The sequence below is a fragment of the Stenella coeruleoalba genome, assembly GCF_951394435.1.
Source record: "Stenella coeruleoalba genome assembly, chromosome: 10".
In the NCBI taxonomy this organism is placed as follows: Eukaryota; Metazoa; Chordata; class Mammalia; order Artiodactyla; family Delphinidae; genus Stenella; species Stenella coeruleoalba.
The window spans coordinates 52,673,607-52,699,283 of NC_137156.1; the positions used below are offsets into that span (position 1 = coordinate 52,673,607).

The window sequence follows — 25,677 nt, forward strand, 5'->3', positions numbered from 1 at the left end:
CCAATGCAGCCAAAAATAAATAAATTAATCAACTAAAAAAAAAACACAGGTGTGAATTTTCATGACTTTGGATTTGGCAATGGAGTCTTAGATATAAAATCCAAAGCATGAGCAACAAAAGAAAATAAGCTAGACTTCATCAACATTAAAAAAAAAGAATAAAGTTTGGGTTTCAGCATTCATTCAATACCTCCTCTGGTGGGGAGGGAGATAAAGAAGGGTAGTTCATAGTCCCTCAAGAAGTGGTAAAGAGAGGTGCGTAAAATGAATGAATTCTAAAGCAAAGAAGAAAAGAATAAGCTTTATGGAAATCTAATGGAAATCACAGAAAAGGTGGCTTTTGAAATGGGCCCAAAGGATGTAGATTTGAGCTGTGGGTGAAGGTAGGAGGCTTTCTAGGCTGAGAAGAGCTGGTTATGGACATAAAGTGGTCACACCTACAGAGACATGTGAAAATGTATTTGGAGTTGGAATGGGAAGCATTCTAGAGCAGTTTGGGAAAAGGGCTGGAAGCATGAGGTGTGCCACCTCCTAGTGGCTTTTATAGTGTGCACAGTGGGACATTAACCCAGATCTGAGCCTGGGGTTTCAGGACAATAATTCTTGCAAGTAGATGAAGGGTGGACTGTATAAACATGTCATTGGAGGAATGGACATCCCATCAGGAGGCTTCCAGGCAGAAGATGAGCACCTGAATTTAGGCAGCAGTTGGAAAGGAGCAGCCCATTTGTCAACAACCAGTGTATAATTGCTTCTTTGTAATTCTGAAATCTAAGAAGCTGAAAACCAAAAGTTTCAAGTTTGCAGAAAATGTATTTGGTAGAAACATACGACTTAACCTGGTGTGAAGTTATGCTGTGAAGTTATTCATTGTCTTTTTTTATCCCACTTAATGGATTAAAAAATGAAAGGCCGTGGATTAAAAGCAAAGGCCACAGTCCTTTGCTGCTTCTCTCATCCAGACATGGTGTCTATTTCCCCTCTGTTTGAATCAGGCTGCCCTTATCACTGGCTTTGACCAATAGAATGTGGCAGAAATTTCAAGGCTGGATCTTAAGAGATCTGCAGCTTCTGCTTATTTTTCCCCTCTTGGAAGCCAACTACTGTGTAGAAGTCCAACTACTCTGAACCCACCATGCTATGAGGAAGCCTAATAAGCTTCATGGAGAGAGAGAGAGGCCAGGTAGAGGGGCACTGAAGTGCCAGAAAGGGAGTGAACAGAATGTGAGTGAAGGCTTTTCAGCCTTTCCACACCTGCCCTGCCACCGGCCGAAAACAGCTGAGTTAATGACTCCAACCAACACCCTGCGGAGCAGAAGACTCTGCCAGCCAAGCCCCGCCCAAATTCCTGACCCACAGATTCATGAGTAAGATGGTTGCTATTTTATTATTTTTATTTTTTTTGCGGTACGCGGGCCTCTCACTGCTGTGGCCTCTCCTGTTGCGGAGCACAGGCTCCGGACGCGCAGGCTCAGCGGCCATGGCTCACGGGCCCAGCCGCTCCGCGGCATGTGGGATCCTCCCAGACCGGGGCACGAACCCGTGTCCCCTGCATCGGCAGGCGGACTCTCAACCACTGCGCCACCAGGGAAGCCCTATATGTACATTTTTACCTTTCTAAATTAAAGATCTGAGTTTTGAAATCCATTTGGCCTCTGAGAAGGGCTTGCCCTTTGTAATACAGAAATAGAGCTGTTTCGACTTCCTTCCTGCCTTCGGTAAATGTCCTGCATGATGCCACAGACAGCTTCTCCAGCCATTCCATGTGTGTATCTTATTTCCACAGCTGCAAAATTGGTTTCTCTAAACCAGTAGCTCTCAAACTTCAGTATGTATCAGAGTCTCCTGGAAGGCTGGTTCAAAAACAGCTTCCTGGCGTCTGCCCTCAGAGTTTCTGATTCAGTGGGTCTAGGGGCTTGAGAACTTGCATTTCTGAGAGTTCCTGGTTGATACTGATGCTGCTGGTCCGGGTACCACACGTTGGGAACCGTTGCTCTCGGAGAAAGGGCTATATTTCTTATTCTCTTCACCCACCAGCCCAAGATGCTTAGCAAATGCTCATAGATGGAATTTCTCTAAATCGTCGTCTTTGTAATGCTTTTGAAGCCTTAACTTTTTACTCCCTGAGGTCCTCCTGAGTAGGCCCTAGACTAAAAGAAACGAATTCCTTGTTTTGTTTTATTAGATCGTATGCAATAGTTTTTGCTTTCTCTGCTCAGCTGATAGGACATTGTGGCAAAAAATGTCCCTTCTGATCTTTTTTAAACGTGTCTTGGGACGGATAAGACAGATGCGGTGACTCCAGAGCGACGCTTTATTTGTGAACAAGGATTATTTCCTTTCCTTTTGGGGGTTTCTGAATAAAATAGAACGTTTCTTGCCATCCTTTCACAATGCAAAAGGAGAGAGCGCCATGAAGATGCTTTTGTTGGCAAGGCGCCCATGTACGCATTTTACAGATGGCACCACTGAGGCACAGAGAGGTGGAGGCCCTTGCTCCTGGTCACACAGCTGAGAAATGCAAGTGCCGGTGTTGGAGCTCGGGTCAGCCCGACCCTCTAACAAGCTGCCTCACTGTGTGGGGCTCCCTCATCCTCTCCCGCACCCCAGGAAAATACAGCCCGTTAGTCAGAAACTTCAGTTTGCACAACACACACACCGTTCAAGCTTTCCTCCAACATTTCCTCCCGAGGGTTATGGGACACTGATTCATCATGACCAGGGATCCCAAATATCTCCCCGCTCTTATCTCCGGGCCAGGTGCCGGCCCCGAGGCTCCACGGATCCCGGCGATCGAGCCACTGCGAGCGCCAAGAAGCATCTCGCTTTCCAAACCCGGCGAAAAAGTTGGTTCCTCAAATTTGTTCCTGGCAGGAGGGGCAAGAAATCACGCCGGGCTTCGGCAGCGGAAGCGGCGGCAGGGGGAGAAGCTCTGGTTGGACCGTCCCGGCGGCCTCGCATCGATCTCGGGTCTAAGGTCCGGCCGGATCGTAATTCCAGCCGCTCTTACGCCCCTAGAGTCACCGCCCCTCCCCACACCCTCCATTCCCGGAGCCGCAGGGCCCGGAGGCCTGGCTCTCCCCGGGGTCCAAGGACCCAGGGCTGGCCGCCGCCAGGTGGAAGGAGACAGGTTAACGGCAGCCCGCCCCCGGGAGGCGGGGCCTGGCGGAGCGGCCGCGACCCCCGCCCTCCCTTCCCCCACTCCCCGCGCCCTCCCTCCCTCCCGCAACTCCCCGCGCCCTCCTGCTCCAACTCTCCGTGCAGCCTGCCGCCCCGCGCGCGCTAGCGCGCCCTCCGTCCGTGAGCCCCGCAACAGGTGAAGCGGCCGCCGCTCCTCGGCGCCTCCGCGGGGCGGTCTCTCCCCGCCACCGCGCGCCCGCCCCTCTCCACGCCCCCTCCCCTCCGCCCGGCCTTCGCCGCCTCCCTTGGCTGCTGGCGGCCTCCCCTCGCCCGGTCTCCTGCTCCGGGGCCCCCGCGCAGGCCGAGAGCCCGCGCGCCTAGGAGCAGGGGAGGCCGCGCACTCTACGGACACGCACTGCGGCCGGACGGATCCAGGCGGTGCCCCCTGCGCGCCCTGGGCCCCGCGCTGCCGCGCTCCCCTCCCCCCCCCGCCGGTGTCCCGGGCTCAGGGCCGCGCGGCCAGCCCCGACGCGCCGGGGGTCCCCGAGGCGGGGCCGGCCCGGCCGGGGCGCGACGATGGAGGAGCCGCAGCGCGCCCGCTCGCACACTGTCACCACCACCGCCAGCTCCTTCGCGGAGAACTTCTCCACCACCAGCAGCAGCTTCGCCTACGACCGCGAGTTCCTCCGCACCCTGCCCGGACTCCTCATCGTGGCGGAGATCGTGAGTGCCTCCGGGCGGGCTGGGCTGGGGGCAGGGGCGCAGGTGGGCCCCGCGCCGTGCTCCTCGCCTGGGAGCTTGTTCACATGCTCGGGAGGGCTTCGAAGGAATCATTTTTGCTCAGCCTCTTCTTCATCCCCAGGTGCCGAACTCAGAGACCCCCTCTCTGAACGAGGTCTCATCACCTTGGGCTCTTTTGGGGGAGACGGTCGTGACCCTTGGGAGGTCCGTTGGAGAGAAACTCGACTTGCTGGGTCCTCTCTGTGGTCGTGGTGTGTTCTGAGAGCAGGATGCTTGGTGGGCATTGAGTTTGTGTTAATGAGTGTCAGGGACACCTGGCGCCTCCCTTATCTGCTCTCTACCTGGGTGGCCTTTTCCCTAAAAGAAAAACTTTACGAAGATCAGAGGAGAGGAGAAGACTTTTTCTTTTTTTAAATTTATCTCCCTGGTAGTAAAATCGAGGTGAATCAGGAGACATTTACTGAATAAAATCTGAGGGTCTCCTGTCTGGTGCTCTTTGAAGACCAAAGGGTCTCCTGTTTGGTGCTGTGCACATCCTGGTTTAAGACTCAGAACGTTCCTGGGGAGGAGGCCGGACATGTGCCTTCTCCTCTCCATAGGAAGACATGGAGGCTGAGAGGTGGAGTGATCGCCCCTTAGGTCCCATCGTGGCCGAGAAAGGACGCCGGCCGTGTTAACAGCTAGTGGTTGCCACTATTGTCTTCATCCTGTGCCAGGGTCTCGCTTTAGATGCCTTCGTGCTCTCATGTACCACACAACAACCCTATCCTGTGAATGTAGCTTTAATTATTATCTCATTTTACATGTGAAGAGACTGAGACTCGTAGGTCGCACCTGGGGGTGGTGGAGGTGGGATTCAAACCCAGGCCTGCCTTACTCCAGAGTCCTGCCCTTAACTGCCAAGGGGCATCCCTTGCAGCTGTCTAAGCAGCGCCCCTTTTGCTGTATCTCGTATGCTTTCACTTAAACATTTGTGGGATTGAAATCTAGCCTATATGGGGCCATGATGGTGCCGAAGTGACTGAGGACCCCAGTGGTTCCTCTGAGAAACCTTCAGCAAAACCTGTGCACATCAAGTAGCTTGCTTGCTCCTCCGGAGCCTCAGAGCCCAACCCAGACCAACTGAATCAATCCCAGGTGTATCCAGTGCACGAGGAGTTTGAAGTGTTGGCTTAGCCCATGCCCCAGCTGGTTCCCCCAGCTGGCATTGAGGCCTTCAGGAGATCCAAAAAAAAGCTGGGTATTGGAATCACTGTGCAGGGCCTGGCTTATAGGAATTCAACAAATATTTGCTGTGTGAATGAAGGAGTTGGCAGGCTCCCCTGCTCCAGCAGAAAGAGCAGAAGCTAAAATGACAGAGATGGGGCTTCTACCCTGTGGTGGATGTGGACCAGGCTTAAAGTAAAACACCTCTTGTTTTCTGATTTATGGTCAATAAACTCCATGTTACATACTTTTTCCGAAAGTTGGAAAGTGAAAGAAAAAATGTAAATGGTCCACAATCGCGTTACTAGAAATAACCACTGTTGATATGTTGGCATGTATAATTTACGATTTCAATACTTTTTTTAAAATTTGTTTGTTTTTTGCGGTACGCGGGCCTCTCACTGTTGTGGGCTCTCCCGTTGCGGAGCACAGGCTCCGGACACGCAGGCCCAGTGGCCATGGCTCACGGGCCCAGCCGCTCCGCGGGATGTGGGATCTTCCCGGACCGGGGCACGAACCCGTGTCCCCTGCATCGGCAGGTGGACTCTCAACCACTGCGCCACCAGGGAAGCCCCTCAATACGTTTTTTGAAAAAAATGGAAAAATATGTAAGAAAAATTGTCCTTATTACTACTAGAGTTGGGTTTTTATTTATTTTTATTTTTTTATTTTTTATTTTTTTTGCGGTACGCGGGCCTCTCACTGCTGTGGCCTCTCCTGTTGAGGAGCACAGGCTCCGGACGCGCAAGCTCAGCGGCCATGGCTCACGGGCCCAGCCACTCCGCGGCATGTGGGATCTTCCCGGACCGGGGCACGAACCCGTGTCCCCAGCATCGGCAGGCGGACTCTCAACCACTGCGCCACCAGGGAAGCCCGGGTTTTTATTTTTAACACGTCTATATATGCACAAGTTTTAAAGAGTCATGGTTCTACGGGTAAAAATGTAAGTTTCCCCCACCATCGCTGGTTCTTGATTCCCCCCGCCCCCCCCAAATTGTAGATGTTATTCAGTGGCTTCCCATTCTGAAAGATGAGGCTTTAGCTCTCTTGGACCACCTCTTCCCCACCCCCATTATACATACACCTTTCCTGTCTTTGGGTTACATCACTAACCAGTGCTACCTTAGGATACAGGAAACACTGTTCACGGAGCCACTGAGTGGTCTGTGAGTGCTTTTCCTTTTCTGCCCAATTTCTTGTTTTCCCTGCAGTTTGTAATTCTATTTCCGTGTTTTAGTTCTCTAGATATTTAGACACTAACTTTACCTTAGTTGTTTGAATCCCCTCTCTGGAACCTGAGACACAGCAGGTACTCAGTCAGGGTCATCCTTCTGACCAATCCTCTCTGGGAGCTACTCACCTCCTCCCACCCAGCCTGCTCACCTGGGCACAGCTAATGGCCTGGGATCTCCTGCGTGTCACCCTGGAGATTCTCTTCCCCTCTCTCCTGGGTTGGACCCCCTCCTTCCCATGACCTGTGCCCTTCTCTGTCTTGACTCACTGCCGCTGGGGGAATACACAGCCTCTGGTAGTCTCCTGAGAAAGGATGCGTGTGTAAATCGAGATTTGCATCTTTCAAAATATCTTGATTCCACTGTTACACATAATTAATAGGTTGACTATGTAAAGAATGGTAGATTGGAAATTGTTTTCCCTCAGAATTTTGAAAGTATTCCTCTGTTATCTTCTAGCTCTTATACTTCTTTAAAAAAAATTCCAATTCTTGATCCCCACCCCCCCACCCTTTCTGGAAGCTTGTAGAATCTTCTTTCTCCCCAGAGATCTGTAACATAATGATGTGCCTTCATAGGAGGCACTAAGGACCTGGTGTGTTCTCTCAATCAGGAAAACTCATGGACGTTTAAGGAGATTTTTTTAAATTTGATTTTTTATCTTTCCATTTTCTTAGTTTTTTTTCTGAAATTCCTTTTATACTTTTTTTCCCCTACGCATGTATTTTCTTATAATTTTTCTCATGGATTTGTTAACTGCTGTGTTTACTTACCATGAACATTTTTCAGGGTCTTGGATTTCTTGCATTATTACAGTTTTCTGTCATATAGAAGTACTATATTTGATTTCCTCAGCTTTCTGTTTTAAAACTGACATGTTCTAGGTTTTACTAGTATAGCCAGTGGTGTAGCAATCTTCCCGTTTTTCCCTCTCTTTCCACACCTTTCCAGTGACTTTCTTTTCTTTTTTTTAATTAATTAATTTTATTTATGTATTTATTTTTGGCTGTGTTGGATCTTCGTTGCTGTGCACGGGCTTTCTCTAGCTGCAGCGAGCGGTTGCTACTCTTCATTGCGGTGCGTGGGCTTCTCATTGCGGTGGCTTCTCGTTGCAGAGCATGGGCTCTAGGCACGCAGGCTTCAGTAGTTGTGGCACATGGGCTCAGTAGTTGTGGCTCGCGGGCTCTAGAGTTCAGGCTCAGTAGTTGTGATGCACAGGTTAGCTGCTCCGCGGCATGTGGGATCTTCCCAGACCAGGGCTCAAACCCTTGTCCCCTGCATTGGCAGGCGGATTCTTAACCACTGTGCCACCAGGGAAACCCTCCAGTTGACTTTATTGAGGGAAAGTTCCTTAAAGTATATATTGATGTGTCAAAGGGTATACAAATTTACATATTCTGTTTTGATATATATCCTGAAGTTATCTTTCCCCAAAGCTGTATTAATTTAAACTGTCATCAGTAATGTGAGCCCATTAAACTAAAAATATTTTTTTACGTTAGAAGAACTTTTAAAATTAAAAATGCTAAGGATCACCCTAAATGGTATACTATGTTTTATTGACCCAAGATCGTTTTTTGTTCATCTTTTAATATCTGGGTCAGGATGCAGCTTACAATGGATGGTTTCTTGAACTTAGTGAAAAATTGTACCACTGCTTCTTTATCCCAGGATGGCGGCAGGGCGGTTTCAAACTATTACTCTTCCAGCCCTGAGATTAAGTTAGACCTGCCCCCAGAAGAATGCTACTTTCTGCCTTGAAAATACAAAATACTGAGACAAAGAATTGCTAAGAACCTGACTCCCTGCTTGAGCCTGGGGGAAGTAATAGAGAACAAAACACAATGTTTCCCCAAATCTGTTGTCAAAATCCCTTGCCCTGGCTTTCTCACAGGGGTGAGTGGTAATAGGTAAACCTGCTAAAATACTCTAGGCTGTGCCAATGTAGCATCGTGTAGAAACCAAATTGTAATGGTTTCCTTCCTTTTAAAGTTTTATAACAAGCTGGAAGCAATCTAGTACTTGACCTGTGACTCGTAGGACGCTGTGATCTCATAACAGTTATGAGTATATGAAGAATAAAAGTGATTTGTCAGAAGGTGAGTTAATCTCACCCTTCCTATTATTGGTGACTTCAAAATGAGTTATGTCATCCGTGTAATAATGTCAGATCGCCTTTCATTTACTTACTGTCATGAGCAAAGTTAGGGGAAGGACAAAATAGGGTTTCCCGAGAGCTGGAATCTAAATTATTCTATCCTGTTGAGTTCTTTTTAAAGAATAGTGAACATATTTTTTTCTGCTTCACAAAAACAATACCTAGTCTTGGTAGAAAAATTATAAAAATGCAGGTAAGAAAAAAAAAACACCCTTTAATTCTCACCCTCACGGTGGTTACTATCAGGCATGGTACCAACCCATGTCTGGGAGGGGGGAGGCTTTTCAAAAAGTTTTGGTTATTGTAATGCCTGAGGTTTCTATTGGTGTTTAGTGCCCTGGGGGCCAGGGAGGCTAATGTCCTAAAGTGCCTGGGGCAGTACCCAACCATGAAGAATTGCTTTGCCAGCTGCCAACAGCACCACCGTTGAGGAACTCTGGGTGAACCACTGTTTACCCCTTGGAGTAAGCCATTCTAGAGTTTCTTAAGTGGTTGTATGTTACTTATCTTTATTTTTTTTTAAATGTAGTCACTTGTAAACTACTCCTTGTTTACTGCTGTGACCATCTGTGCTGGACATCTTCCATTTGTCACTTGGATGCACTCTCCACCCGGCTCTCCACCCTGCAGGCTGACTTGCACGGATCGTGTCCAGGGTCCCCTCTGATGTCCCACTGGATTCCGATGTCCTCCGGGCACCCGCAGGAGGCTGTAAGGTGGGAGGGGAGCAGGTTCCTGGGATTCCTCCCTGCTGGGGCTCAGCAGCCTGGCTGTGTCCCTCCGTGCTGGGCGGGCCGTCTGGCAGCCCTCTGCACTCGGCTGTTTTCCCTGGCTCTGATGACTGGTCACTCCCAGCCGCTTCCTCTTGCCAGGCACTGCGCTATGGCTTGTGGTCTTCTGCACCCTGCTTTCTAAATAAGACCTTTATTAAACTCTGCTCAGATTACCCAATCTAAATGTGCCAGTTTCTGGGGAGACCTGATAAGTTACCTTTCCCCATCAGTGATTAATTTCTTCTGGCATTCTTTTTTTTTTTTTTTAATTTATTTATTTTTGGCTGATTGGGTCTTTGTTGCTGCACCGCAGACTTTCTTCTAGTTGCGGCGAGTGGGGGCTGCTCTTCATTGCGGTGCACGGGCTTCTCTTGTTGTGGAACATGGGTTGTAGGCGCGCAGGCTTCAGTAGTTGTGGCGCACGGACTTAGTTTCTCTGCGGCATGTGGGATCTTCCTGGACCAGGGCTCAAACCTGTGTCCCCTGCATTGGCAGGTGAATTCTTAACCACTGCGCCACCAGGGAAGCTCTCTTCTAGCATTCTTAAAGACCACCTAGTATTCCATAAATATCCAGGTTCCTGCTGCTCAGTTTAGGTTTCTTTCTTTTCTGTGACAGTGTTGTAACAAACATTCTTTAAGCTACATCTTTCTGGGTGGTCTTTAATATTTTCTACAGATGAGTACTTAGAATTGAGTAACAGGGTATATGAATCTTCTTTAAAGTCAAATTTATAGAGGTATACAGTAACATTTACCTTTTTTAGTGTAGAGTTCTATGAGTTTGGGCATAGCCGTGTTTAAAAAGCAGCTTTTTATTTTTCTTTTTTTTGACGATGTTGGGGGTAGGAGTTAATTAATTAATTAATTAATTAATTATTGCTGTGTTGGGTCTTCGTTTCTGTGCGAGGGCTTTCTGTAGTTGTGGCAGGCAGGGGCCACTCTTCATCGCCATGCGCGGGCCTCTCACTATCGCGGCCTCTCTTGTTTCGGAGCACAGGCTCCAGACGCGCAGGCTCAGTAGTTGTGGCTCACGGGCCTTGTGGCTCACGGGCCTAGTTGCTCCGCGGCATGTGGGATCCTCCCAGACCAGGGCTCGAACCCGTGTCCCCTGCATTAGCAGGCAGATTCTCAACCACTGCGCCACCAGGGAAGCCCTAAAAAGCAGCTTTATTGAGATATCATTCACGAAAAGTTGATCTTTTAAAAGTGTACAGTTTAGGGATTTTTAGGATATTCACATTTGTACAGCTTTCACTTCTGATTTTAGAACATTTCTGTCACTGCAAAAAGAAACCTCTACCTGTTAGCAGTCACTCCTTGGTCTCCCCTGGCCTCAGCCCTTGGTGACCACTAATCTACTTTCTACCTCTATGGATTTGTCTATCCTGGTCATTTCTTTATAAATGGAATCCTACAATATGTGGCCCTTTCTGTCTGGCTTCTTTTACTTAGCATAATGTTTTCAAGGGTCATCCAGGCTGTAGTATGTCTCGGTACTTCATTCCTTTAGTTGCCAAATAATATTTCATTGTATTATATATATATAACATTTTGTTTATTCATTTGTCAGTTGATGGACATTTGGGTTGTTTCCACATTTTGACTATTACGAATATGCTACTGTGAACCTTCACGTATAAGTTTTTCTGTGGACATAGTTTTCAGTTCTCTTGGGCATTTACCTAGGAAGGGATGGCTGGATCATATGGTAACTCTTTGTTTAATATTTCGAGGCACTGCTAGACTGCTTCCAAAGTGGCTGCACTGATTTACAATCCCAACAGCAATATGAGTGTTCCAGTTTCTCCACATCCTCACCAAGATTTAGTTTCTTTTTGATTCTAATCATCCTACAAGGTATGAAGTGGTATCTCATAGTGGTTTTGGTTTGTATTCCCAAATACAAGCCCTTGAATTTTAGTATCACGTTGCCAATTTCTGCAAAAAGGGCGGCTGGGATTTTTTTTTAACAAATTTTTCTTTTTTTATATATATAAATTTATTTTATTTATTTATTTTTGGCTGCATTGGGTCTTTGTTGCTGTGCGCGGGCTTTCTCTAGTTGTGGTGAGTGAGGGCTACTCTTTGTTGAGGTGCGTAGGCTTCTTATTGCGGTGGCTTCTCTTTTTGCGGCGCGTGGACTCTAGGCGTGCGGGCTTCAGTAGTTGTGGCACACAGGCTCAGTAGTTGTGGCTTGCAGGCTTTAGAGCACAGGCTCAGTAGTTGTGGCACACGGGCTTAGTTGCTCCGTGGCATGTGGGATCATCCCGGACCAGGGCTCAAACCCGTGTCCCCTGCATTGGCAGGCAGATTCTTAACCACTGCGCCACCAGGGAAGCCCTGGCAGCTGGGATTTTAATACAGATTGTGTTCAACCTGTAGATCAATTTGAGGAGTATTGCCGCCTTAAAAAAATTGTTTTCCGATTCATGAACATGGGATGTCTTTCCATTTATTTAGATCTTCTCTAATTTCTTTACCAATGTTTTATAGTCTTCTGCATACATGTCTTGCATTTCTTTTGTTAAATTTATTCCTAAGTATTTTATTCTTTTTGATGCTATTGAAGATGGAATTATTTTCTTAATTTCATTTTCAAATTGTTCATTGCTAGATCATAGAAATCCAACTGAGTTCTGTATCCTTGACCTTGTATCCTACAACTTTGCTGACCTCATTTATTAGTTCTAATAGTTTTGTGTGTGTTTGTGTGTGTGTAGGGGGTGGGGTGGGGTTGGCCTATGTGTGTTTAAGGCTTTTGTTATTACTGCCAAGTTGTACAGAAAGGTTTAAACTGATTTGCATTCCCTCTAGTGGTGTTTCAGTGTTTGACAGGGTTTGTTTCTGCAAATGCTCAAACTTTTAATATTTGCCCGTTTTCTTGGGGTGGGAGATGTTCAGATTCATAAAAACTGACTTGGCATAAACACCCACCAGGCAGACCATCAGCTAATATTCAGGGGAGCCCTGCACATGTGTAAAAAAGCAAACTTTAAAAAAAAATTTTATTGGAGTAGAGTTGATTTACAATGTTGTGTTAATTTCCGGTGTACAACCAAGTGAATCAGTTATACATATCTCCACTCTTTTTTAGATTCTTTTCCCATATAAGTCATTAGAGAGTATTGAGTAGAGTTGGCTGTGCTACACAGTAGGTCCTTATTAGTTACCTATTTTATATATAGTAGTGCATATATGTCAATCCTAAACTCCCAATTTATACCCCACCCCAACCATAAGTTTGTTTTCTACATCTGTGACTCTATTTCTGTTTTGTAAATAAGTTCATTTGTACTATTTTTTTAGATTCCACATATAAGTGATATCATATATTTGTCTTTGTCTGATTTCACACAGAAAGCAAATGGTTTTTGTTTGTGTTCCTGTGATTATTAAAATTGAACATTTTAAATATGCTTATTAGCCATTTATTTTTTCTTTTAGTAACTACCTGTTGTTTTTTTTTTCCTTCACCCATTTAAAAAAATAGGGCTTTTTTTTTTTTTTTTGGCCGGCTGCATGGCTTCTGGGATCTTAGTTTCCTGACCAGGGATTGAACCCAGCCCCTTGGCAGTGAAAGCCTGGAGTCCTAACTACTGGACCACCAGGGAAATCCCGGGGCTCTTTCTTTCTTTAAAAAATGTTTTTAGAGGGCTTCTCTGGTGGCACAGTTGTTGGGAGTCCGCCTGCCGATGCAGGGGACACGAGTTCGTGCCCCGGTCTGGGAGGATCCCACATGCCGCGGAGCGGCTGGGCCCGTGAGCCATGGCCGCTGAGCCTGCGCTTCCGGAGCCTGTGCTCCGCAACGGGAGAGGCCACAACAGTGAGAGGTCCGCGTACCGCAAAAAAAAAAAATGTTTTAGAGATATAAAAGGGAGCAAAGACGTTAATGAAAATTACTTCCAGGAGGGAAATAAGATTGGTTTGGGGGATGTGTTTGAATAGGGAGTTTTGCTTTTTAACTCCTTATCTTTTGTATGGTTTAAATTTTTTATAGTGAATATATTTATACATTAATGTAATTAGAGAAGCTTAAAGCAGTGTGTTCGTTGTACAAATAAATTTAAAATCATGTATCTATAGAGTGAAAACTGAATGTCTCTGGTCTCCGCTAACCTACCTCCTTCACTCCACATTTCTTTCTTTTTCTTTTTTTTCGCTGCGCCCTGCGGCGTGCAGGATCTTAGTTCCCTGACCAGGGATAGAATCCGGGCCCCCTGCAGTGGAAGCACCGAGTCCTAACCACTGGACTGCCAGGGAAGTCCCTACCATTCACATTTTTGTGTACATTTGTTCTGTACACTTGCAAATACACATGTAGTATAAAACAAATACACACGAATGAGTGTATTACATATTCTGCAATTTATTTTTCATTTAATAATATCTTGATATTTTTCCATATCGATTTTTGTTGATTTATGTTTCCTGTGTGTTATGAGTATTAATTTTCTTTAGTCATTTGTTATTAGTATCATTCATGACATTTTTCCTCAAAATAAGTTTCTAATTTGCATGAAATCTAGAGTGTTACCTTTATTTAGCCTTGCGGGGTTTAGTTTGCTTAAACACGGCTTCCTTATCCCCAGGATTATACAAATATTTGAAGAAAATATAGTTTCTTTAAATGCTAAAAATATTTACCAGTGGGAGTTCTCTGGTGCTCCAGTGGTTAGGATTCAGTGCTTTCACTGCCATGGCCTGGGTTCAATCCCTGGTTGGGGAACTGAGATCCCGCACGCCGCACAGGGTGTATTGATAAATACAAATTATACAATAAATACATAAATTAAAAAAATACTTTTTTAAAAAAGTTTCCATCTAATGCTTTAAGTTCTTTCTGTGTGGATAAGAATGTAATCTCACTGTTTTCCCCCAAATGCATAGCTAGTTGTCTCACCATTAATCATATTATATTCCCACATACGTGAAACTATTTCTTGACCCTGTTCTATTTCTGAGTCATTCCAAATTGACTATAGCTTTATCATGCATTTTAATATTCAGTAGGGTAAATCATACAAATTTTTCTCTTTCTTGCTGTGCTTGTATACTTACACTAACACTTAGAGGTGTTTTTTTTTTTAAACATCTTTATTGGGGTATAATTGCTTTACAATGGTGTGTTAGTTTCTGCTTTATAACAAAGTGAATCAGTTATACATATACATATGTTCCCATATCTCTTCCCTCTCGCGTCTCCCTCCCTCCCACCCAGAGGTGATTTTTAAAATCAGTGTTCCTTACATTCCACTACAACTTTGATTGAGATTGCATTAAATTTATAAATTAATTTGAAGAGATGTCCTTATAATATTGACTCTTATCACCTAGGGATATTGTATCTCTCTATTTATTTAAGGTCATTTTATGCTCTTGAAGTCATAAGTTTTTTCCAGATGAGTTGTATGTACTTCTTACTATATTTGATAAATAGGATTTATAAAAAATGAATTGGATTTGGCAATTTCTGACTATTTGTGGTTTGTAAGAAAGCTGTTGATTATCTTGTTTTACTCTTGTGTGTAGCCATTTTGTTTGAGTAATTAGTTCTAATAGTTTTATTATTTAATAAGTAAATTATAGTAATATCTGTGAAACAATGATGATCTTCTTTTCCTTTTTATATTTATACTTTTTTTTTTCATTATTACATAGGTTAGGACTGCCGGTGTAATGTTGAATGATTGGGATGAGATGGGTATCCTTGGTGGACTCATAACTTTAATTGTGGTGTTTCTAATGCTTTAATGATAATACAGGTTTTACTGTAGGTTCTGGTAGATATTCTTTATTGAATTAAGGAAGGTAGGTTTAACGGTGTAACTAGTTTAATCAGGAATGGTTGTTGAATTGGGGAGATAGGATTTGGCTGGGGGGGTGCCTTTTTATTAGGTGATCATATAGGTTTTTGTTTTTTTCTATTTGCTAATGGAGTGAGTTGTATTAGGAGATCTAATGTTGAATCATTCTTGTACTCCTAGGATAATCTCTATTTAGTTATAAGGTATTCTTTTAATAAACTAGTGGATTTTAAGACTTTTTTTTAACTCTTGGGTTTGATTTGTTAGTATCATATCTGAGGGTTTTGTGTCTATGTTCATATGTAAGACCAGCCTTGTAGATCACTTTGCTGTGTTCTATTTTGTCTGATTTTAATACTGCCACTCACCCCAGCTTTTTTTGGCTAGCATTTATCTGATGTGTTCTTGTCCTTTTTTAATTGAAGTGAGATTCACATAACATACCTCAGAGATATTGTGGTTTCAGACCACCACAATAAAGCAAATATCAAAGCTACTCACATGAATTCTTGGGTTTCCAAGTGCATATAAAAGTTATGTTTACATTATACTGTATGCTATTATGTGTATAACAACATTACATCTCAAAAAACAAATGTACATACCTGAACTAAAAATACCTTGTTGCTAAAAAATGCTACCCATCACCTGAGCCTTCAGTGAGTCCTAATCTTTTCGCTGGTGGAGGGTCTTGCCTGGATGTTGATGCTGCTGACTGATCAGGGCAGTGGCTGCTGAAGGTTGGGGAGGCTGCGGCAGTTTCCTAAAACAAGACAGCAGTGAAGTCTGCCACCCAAATTGACTCTTCCTTTCATGAATGATTTCTCTATAGCATGCAGTGCTGTTTGATAGCATTTGACCCACAGTAGAACTTCTTTCAAAATTGGAGTCAATCCTCACAAACACCGCCACTGCTTTATCAACTAAGTTTATGTAATATTCTAAATCCTCTGTTGTCATTTCAGCAGTCGATTAAGTTCACCATCTTACATGGACCAGGTTCATGGCGCCCCAAAGCAATTAAAATAGTATCATCAGAGATCACTGATCACAGATGACCATAACAAATGTAGTAATAATGAAAAAGATTGGGACTTCCCTGGTGGTGCAGTGGTTAAGAATATGCCTGCCAATGCAGGGGACACGGGTTCGAACCCTGGTCTGGGAAGATCCCACATGCCATGGAGCAACTAAGCCCGTGTGCCACAACTACTGAGCCTGCGCTCTAGAGCCTGCGAGCCACAACTACTGAGCCCACATGCTGCAACTACTGAAGCCTGCGTACCTACAGCCCATGCTCCACAACAAGAGAAGCCACCACAATGAGAAGTCCGCGCACTGCAATGAAGAGTATCCCCTGTTCGCCACAACTAGAAAAAAGCCCTCGCGCAGCAACAAAGATCCAATGCAGCCAAAAAAATAAAATTAATTAATTAATTAAAAAAAAAACCCAGAAAATACCCTACTTAACATAATGAAAAAGTTTGAAACATTGTGAGAATTAACAAATGTGACAGACACAAAGTGAGCAAATGCTATTAGAAAAATGGTGCCAATAAGACTTTTTTGATGCAGGGTTGCCCCAAGCCTTCAATTTGTAAAAAACACAATATCATTGAAGTGCATTAAATCAAAGTGCAATGAAATGAGGTATGTCTATAAAATTAACTATTTTAAAATGAACAATTGAATGGCATTTAGTACATTCACAATGTTGTGTGATCACTTCTTTCTAGTTCTGGAACATTTTTATCTCCTCAAAGGAAACCCTACCTTTAATTTTCTTCCTTTTTGTCATCTGGTTATATCTTCTGTATTGATCATATAACTAGATTTTAGTTCTATACTGAGTCTGAGAATTTGTCTTTCGATGTGGAAATTTTTAACACATATTTATTGTGATAACTTATTTAGAATTTTTGATTTTCCTTATTTTTTCCTCTAGTGATTGAAAGTTATAAATTCCATTTCTATTTTGTTTGGAGTTACTTTTAAAAATCTACCCAAAATATTTATACATATTTTTCTAACTACCCAGAGAATTAAGATGTGTAACCACATTCCATTCAAGAGATAACACTTAACCTATTCCTCACCATGCACTTTGTGTTAGACAATTTTTTGTTTTTTTAATAACCTTTATTGAGATATAATTCGTATACCATACAGTTTACCCACTTAAAGTGTACAACTCAGTGGCTTTTGGAATATTCACAGAGTTGTGCAACCATCACCATAATCAATTTTAGAATATTTTCATTGTCCCAGAAAGAAACCCCATACCCATTAGCAGTCATTCTCCATTTCCCCACAACTCTCCCTATGCTATCACTAATTCTGCATTCTGTCTCTATAAAATTTGCCTATTTTGGACATCTCATATAAATGGAATCCCACAATATGTGATCTTTTGTGACTCTCTTCTTTCACTTAGCCTAATATTTTCAAGGTTCATCCATGTTGAAGCATGAATCAGTACTTCATTTCTTTTTATTGCCAAATATTATTTCATTGTATGGCTACATTTTATCTATCCATTCATGAGTTCATGGACATTTGGGTTGTTTTCACCTTTTAGCTATTGGTAATGCTGTTAAGAACATTTATGTACAAGTTTTTATGTAGACATATATTTTCGTTTCTCTTGGATGTATTCCTAGGAGTGGAATTGCTGGATTGTGTGATAACTTTATATTTAACTGTACGAGGAACTACCAGACTGGTTTCCAAAGTGAATGCATCATTTTACAATCCCTGGGCTACTTTTTTAAAAAATGATTTCTTAGGAATAATTACGTGCCAGTTGTCTGAAGCTTTCCACCCATATTACCAAACAACTATTTTGACGACTACAGGTTTAATTTTTTTCATGCCGTTTTTTGTGTTATTTGCTTTCTTGGTTTATTTTTCACTTTTGAAGTACCTCCTTGAGTAATTCTTTTAGCAAGGGTTTGAAGGTGTTGAATTTTTTGAATCCTTGCACATTTAATAACATCTTTCTTTTACCTTTATACTTGAATAATTTGGTTGGTATAAAATTGTAGGTCTTAAAATTTCTTTTCATTAATTCTTTGAAGATGTTGCTTCATTGTCTTCTAGCATCCAGTGGTGTTAATAAGAGACCTGATGGTCTGGTAGTCCCTGGACAGGCCTGTAAGGTTCAGTCCCCCCCCCACCCCCCTTGGTCTCATGATTGCCATTCCCACAGATTTAGTTGCAGTACAACCTTACATGAATGATGCCTTGCACATTAAATTACCTATGAGAATGTAGAAAGCTGGTGTTGATGGTGTAGCAAGAAATTGTAGGTGGAATGTGGTTACTGTATCAGGGTGAAATGGCTCATGAAAGGCAGTTTTGCAACCATATGAGGTAATTATACTGGAGCATCAGGTTGATGTGGTTGGGAGTAAAAGATTGTTAAGCTTCCACCTGGAGTTTCCTGAGTCCTGGTGGGATCTGTGCCTGGGCAGGCTGAACGCCCTCATTCCAGCCTGGGAGAAATCAGGAAGACCTTGAAACCCCTCTCTCAGGACAGCTCTAGCCAGATGTTCCCGGCTGAGAACATGTCCTTTGCATCAGTTGCAGTAAACTGTGAGCTTTATAGTATTTAAGTCAAAGGCTTGTTTTACTAGGCTTCAAACCCACTCTTCTGGGGGAATTAGGTTCTCACTTCCTTTTTTTTTTTTTTTAATTTCCTTTTAAGTAACCAAATTAAAGAAAAAATCTCCCTGAATGCTTTTGGAATTTTCTCCCCTTCCTTAGAAATCATATGCTTTACCACTATGAATCCAGAAGGGCATTTTAAAATTCATCTTTCCCAGTACTCGTTGGGCCCTTTATAACTAATATTCAAATCTGTCTTCAGTGCAGGGAAATTCCTTGTATTTCCTGCATCTTTTTTTTTTCTGTTTTTTCTTTCAAAAAATAATCTTCATTCAAAAGAAGTTCCAGAAGAGATTAAACTGTCTTCAGTATCTCCTAACTTTTCTTTTATACTTTCCGTTTCTTTGTTCTTTTGCAGAATTCCAGGACAATAACACTTCCAGCCCAAATTCAGGTGGTTTTCAGTTGAGTATGTTCTGCTCTTCAGCCCAACTGCTGAATTTTTATTTTGGCTTTGATAGTTTTTTTTTTTTTTTTCCGGTACGCGGGCTTCTTACTGTTGTGGCCTCCCCCGTTGCGGATCACAGGCTCCGGACGCACAGGTTCAGCGGCCATGGCTCATGGGCCCAGCCACTCCGCGGCATGTGGGATCTTCCCGGACCGGGGCACGAACCCGTGTCCCCTGCATCGGCAGGCGGACTCTCAACCACTGCGCCACCAGGGAAGCCTGGCTTTGATAGTTTTAATTCCCAACATTTTGTCATTCTTTTACTTTGTAGTCTGATTGCTTTTTTACTGAACCACTTTAAGACTCGGGTATACAGTTGACCCTTGAACAACACAGGTTTGAATTGCCTGGTTCCATTTACAGGTGGGTTATTTTCAATAGCAAATACTGCAGTATCACATGATCCGAGGTTGGCTGACTATAAGTTATACTCGGATTTTCAACCGCAGAGGTTCAGAGGTGGTCCTAACCCCTGGGTTGTTCAGAGGTCAATCGTATTTAAGCTTCTCTTAGTTTACAAAGGGACCACTTCTGCTTGTTGAGTCTGTTGCTTCTATACGGCTGTTTTCCTCAGTCATTTGGTGATTCATGATTGTCGATTTGTAATTGTAGATGAGATGGTTGGAGACTGTTTGCTCAGCTTAAGTGAGAATCCCTGTGCCCCCAGCAGCGAATGCAGGTTTTCACCACATGACCTGCATCTAGTGTCTTTTTCTCAGAGGAAAGGAATTATTAATGGGGTAGAAGGGGCACTGGGGGCAGTGTGGCTGCTCGGGCTTTGTTATGAGGTGTCCACATAGCTTCTTGAAGCATCTGGAAGTCTTGAAGCTTTATCTTGGAGACTGTTTCCAGAAGTAACTGCTAGAGGGGATGTGGAGAGAATGACTGACAGCTCTCTAAGTATTTAAATTTAGTCCTTATCAGATTACCCTTGGCTCATTCCTTTTCCCACTTCTGCTGTTACCTTTAATCTTTGAATTTTTCTGAGCGTCTGCTTGGAAATTTCCCTTTTTGATGGTCCTCTGTTTTCCTCTCCAGGGCTGAAGACTGGAAAGCCCATTGCTTACCCTTAGTTTGTTCCCACATGCCTCCCAGGAATCCCTCATGGCTACAGATTGCTGCTGTTGCTCTTTGCAGCTTCTCAGCACTACTGTGTATTTTAAAATTATTTGCATGTGTGTGGTGTTTTTTGTTTTTGGTCATTTCAGTGGAATTTGGGAAGGATGGAGAGATAAACATACAGGTCTGGTCAGCTGCCTTGAGAGAGAAGTTCTGCTATTTTGTTGTTCATATAAAGGCATTTTTTATGTATATAGAGTATTGACCTCTTTTCTGTGTTGCAGACATTTTTTCTAGCTTTTCATGCCTTGACTTTATTTACACAATGTAAAGCTTATCTTTAAATTTATCCGTCATGTTTTTTCCTCATGTCTGGTTCATTAGAAAATTCTACTTCTCTAACAAAACTAAATATAATTAATTATACATTAATTTTTAACCTGTGTTTTTCTTATAGTACTTTTTAATGTTTAACCTTAATTATTTTAGCTGAAGGTAGAAAGTTGGGCTCTAACTTTGCTGTTAGATATTTTCTCGGTCGTCCCAATATGATATAATGATAATCTATAAATCTATTTTTCATTCAGTCATCTGGGTTGCTCTCTTTTTTCATTTATTTGGTTCTTGTATCGACTTGGGCTCAATTCTGTACTTTCTAGTCTATTTCCAGTCTTTGTTCCCAAGTTTTAAAATCTGTCATTCTAGGATACATTTTACCATCTGATAACGTAAATCACCCCAGCCATAAGTTTTAGAATTTTTTAAAGAGTCATTCACTGCTGTGTCCCCTCTCCTCTGTCAAATTATCTTGGCTTTTGATTGGGCTATTATGTAATACATAGATTAATTTTTGGAAAAGGGATTTATACTACTTTATAGTTCCTAAGAAGAAGACTCCTCAGCTGTTCCCTTGTCTTCTGTTACATCTTCTTATTGATTCTTAAGCTCCTCAAGGTCTTTTCCAGTCTATAATGCTGTGAGTTTTACAGTGTAAATTAATAATGCTTATCTTATTTATTCAGTCATCAAATATGTGTTGAATAGTTATTGTGTTCCAGAAGCTTTGTCTAGCATTTAAAATATAGTGGTATAGCACCTTTTTTTTTTTTTTTTTTTTTTGCGTTTCGCGGACCTCTCACTGTTGTGGCCTCTCCCGTCGCGGAGCACAGGCTCTGGACGCGCAGACTCAGTGGCCATGGCTCACGGGTCCAGCCGCTCCGCGGCATGTGGGATCTTCCCGGACCGGGGCACGAACCCGTGTCCCCTGTATCGGCAGGCGGACTCTCAACCACTGCACCACCAGGGAAGCCCGCACCTTTCTATTTTTATTTAAAGGAATGATCAATGATAGGATGTAAGACATGAAAAGAAAAATATGCTTAGGATGATATCGAAGGGTAGTTTTTTAAAAATCCTCAAATTTTCAAATTTGAGCAGAAACTCAAGAGGCATTTATTCCTTGCTGGCCTTTGGTCTTTTATTCGTCTCAAGGACTTAAATCTGAAATTTAACACATGCAGAATACAATTTATTTCCTTTTTTTGCTAAGATTTATGGCTAGAGTTATTCCCAGGAAGGTAGTAGTACTTTTCCTTAGATGAGCATTTTACCATTCATTTTCATTTAAAAGTAAATGAATTTCCATGTTTATTATCTCACTTGATATGAAGCCAGCCCCAGGTTTTGGGGAATCCGTTCTTTCATTCCCATTTCTAGTTGAGCCATGATTTGAGGAAACAGTTCTCAAATTATATGTGAATGAGTCAACCACACCTTTGTGGGATGCAAGGTGAAACAGTTCCATTGGTTGCTTCTCCCTCTTCCATACCTACCCATGAGATTCATGGTAACCAGCCCAGTGGAATCTCCCTTCTGCGGGAACGTACTATATGCACTGTCTCGGTCAAGGTTCAGTTGCAGACGACAGCATCCACTTTAGCTAGTGGGAGCATCAGGAGACTTATTATAAATCACTAGATGGCTTCCAAGGTTTTTGATAGGGCTGGGGGAGCAGGCTCTAGGCTGAGCTTCCAGCAACACCTCCCAGTATAACACCACAGAACTGGCCTATCCTAGGAAGGCAAGGAAGCAGGATCTCCTCACTGCTGCTGGATCTTGGACCTCCATTGTGACACACGGCCCCACGTGCCCCCTGACTTATCTGTCAACACTCTGAAGCTAGGGATGGGACACTGGGGTTTCAGTTACGGCTGCCACCAAAAAACAAACGCTGCCTCGGCTGCGTCTGCCAGTGGGAATGCAGAAGCTGCTGAATCCTGTCTCCTGGCCCCACGATGTGGTCTTTGGCTTCTAAATCCTGCATGGGTGTGTCTGCCAGAGCTCCATCATGTGTGGGACCTGAGCTGCAGCGGTCTGGCTTTCCAGCATCTCGTGAGAGTAAGCAGCGCTGCGAGGGGAGGGGAGGGGAGTGGAGCTGAGTGGCTCCACGTGCAGTGCTTGCTACAGCCACCTTCACTGGATTCTACCAGGGTCACTGTGTTGGAGGTGGAAGACCTCCTGTGATTTATCACACTTCTAGAAGATTCTAAGGACTTGCCCTTTTTCCATTTAGATGTGCATTTTCTTTTCTTTTTTTTTCTTTTTTTGGACATGCGGCTTGCGGGATCTTTGTTCCCCGACCAGGGATTGAACCTGTCCGTTCTGCCAGAGAATTCCCTCTAGATGTGTGTTTGATTTCTAGCTCTGTGACCTTGCATGACCAACCTAAGATTTCTTAAACTTCCATTTATAATAATGAGAAGGGTGATGATGACTTCACAGGTTAGCAGATGAAGTGAGCTAAAATATACGTAAGCCCTGTCTCAGATGGAAATATTAGTTTATTTCTTGGGTAAATGTAGGTTCATTTCTTCCCTCAGTAGGTCCAGACTCTGTAGATTAATCCTCCTTGAACAGGGCTGCGTTTAGAATGAGTGGCCGAATCTTAGTTTCTTGTGAGTTCTCATGCACCCAGCAATGAGCATGAATATAGAATTTAGCCTCTGTGGTGTGTAGTGGGGTTAGGGTTAGGATTAGAATTTTAACTAAAGAAAGCTTAAAAGTTACATTGAGAACCACAAAGACCTGCTTATTTTAACTTTCAACACAATTAGTTCATTTAGACTGTGAAAGATTAGTAGAGTGATCTAGCCACAATTATGAGTGATGCCAGGTTTGTAGGTGCAGTGGAAAGATTTCATCTATTTGTGTTCCTGTGTAGACTTTACTCAGAGAAGGTCTAAAAAGCCACGGGGCGGGTCTGTTTTCCAAAAGTCTGAGTTTAATGCGGTGTTTTGGAAAACATGCAAGGCATTGACCTTGCTTCTTCTCTTGCCTCCCCCTTTTCCTTCATCTATCCCACATCTAATTATCAGAAGTGCCACTTTCTGGGGGAAAAATAATTCAGAGGAGAAAGACATGTTTATCGTTGATTTATAACCTGCCTTGTTTCCAGAAAGGACTTGAGGCAGGACAAAAATCTTTGAATTGAGGTTTTTAAAGGATGCAACAAGAAATCTATATCAGTCATGGATTGGTAGGCATCAAAGATCACTTTAGAAAAAGAAACACTTTATCTGAAGCACTAAACTTTGAACAGACTCTAAGGGACATTCTTGAATAAGACTTTTGGAGGCACAAAGCCACTGTGTTGCCCGACACCGTGTGCGGCCGTCGAGGGGAGAAAGTATGGAAGATTTGTCAGCCAATCTTCCTTCAGCTTTAGGTTTACTTTAGGGAGAACAAAGTCTGTGTGCTTTGAGGCCCTGCCTTTCTTCGGATTTCACAGGCCCAGAAGTTTCTTTAGAGATGGATGTTTGAGGAGATCTAAAGTAGCTGTATTTAATATTCTCCTAGCTTATAGTTTGGAAGTCATGGCTAAGGTTCCTTTAACTGTGACATGAATCTTGAGCGGTTTTCCTTTTCATTCACATTTCAAATCATGAGCTGATGTTCACACTGCCCTGGGAGGCAAATGTTGGATTTTTTAACTTCCCTTTATGTGATTAGGTTGATTTAGCGACAGGTGCAAGACCAGAGCTCAGGTTAACTAGGCCACTCGTTAAGATCAGGCTGGCTTAAATGCCAGCTGTGGAACGAAGCTCGGGTGGGAGTTGGCGCTCGCATTTCCCAGCTCCCAAGGCACTTAAAAAAGGTGGAGCCACAGTCTTTTCATGGCTGACATATAATTGAGAAGTGGGGAGGTGTGTCCTCTGCAGACTTTATCATGCCCCCAGAACTAAGATTCCTTCAAACTTTTTTGTGTGAAATAACATACATCACTAAACCCATATATAATTTAAAGAATAATAAAACAAGTAATCATATGCTATCCACTCAGTGTAAGAAATAGAACATGACCTTATCGTAGAGGCTCCTGGTGTGCCCTGCCCACTTCCCCAGAGGTAACCCACCGTCCTGGCTTTGTATTCTGTAAAGTTCATGGTCCGGCCATTCTTTAGCCTTGACTTATTTTGACCGTTAACAGAATATAGTATCACGTGATATTTTCTTCTACGACTTGCTACTTTCATTCATCACTCAGCATCTTCCACGTTGCTACATGTGTATTCACTCGCTTTCCAAGTTGTAGTCCATTATATCAATGTACTGTCATCTGCCTCTTCTGTGTTGGTGGCCGCCTGGACTGCCATGTTTTAGACGGATTAAATTCTCTTTTTTGTGTTTCTCTTTTTTTTTTTCCTTTCTCCTGTTTGTTTGGAAGTTATGCTGTGTCTGTTAGTTAGGTAGATTCTCTACCTATTGCAACAAGCAGGCTTAGTCTGTCATCCAGGTTAAAATGAATCCGTATTTTCCCCTTTTTCTTACACAGAAACAGAGACCTTGGAACTCTAACTCAGATGACGTCCCTCACAATTTAAAATATGGTTTAGCCATTTAGTTCTGTCCTCTTTTCTACCTACAAGATAGGCATGACACTTGTTGTATGTAATCAACAATTTAGTTTTATCCACAGCCCACGTGGTTGCCTGACATCTTTGCTCACTGTTCCTTCTTCCATCTCAGACCTCCCATCTGTTTTTGTTTTTCTGAAAATCTTTTTCTTCCTCATTCTTGAAAGATTATTAGGCCAAATTCCAAACTGACGGTCATTTTTGTCTCAGTCCATTGAAGGTATTGTTATTTTGTCTTACTGGTTTCCATGGTTGCTGTCAGAGTTGGCAGTCAAAGCGTAATTCATCATTCCTTTTTTTTTTAAAATGAATTTATTTATTTATTTATTTTTGGCTGCGTTGGGTCTTCGTTGCTGCATGTGGGCTTTTCTCTAGCTGCGGCGAGCAGGGGCTACTCTTTGTTGTGGTGCGCAAGCTTCTCATTGCGGTGGCTTCTTTTGTTGCGGAGCACGGGATCTAGGCATGCGGGCTTCAGTACTTGTGGCACGTGGCCTCAGTAGTTGTGGCTCGTGGGCTCTAGAGCATAGGCTCCGTAGCTGTGGCACACGCACTTAG

The 25,677-nt window shown here is 43.3% G+C and overlaps 1 protein-coding gene across 1 annotated transcript in view; it reads left to right on the forward strand.

Moving 5' to 3' along the window:
- The first annotated feature begins 3,238 nt into the window (after positions 1-3,238).
- Positions 3,239-25,677, forward strand: part of CMTM8 (CKLF like MARVEL transmembrane domain containing 8) — a 91,698-nt gene continuing 69,259 nt past the window's right edge. The window contains exon 1 of the mRNA XM_079935438.1: positions 3,239-3,843. Coding sequence (XP_079791564.1) covers positions 3,697-3,843 — 147 coding nt within the window. The 5' untranslated portion in view covers positions 3,239-3,696. The remainder of the gene's footprint in view (positions 3,844-25,677) is intronic.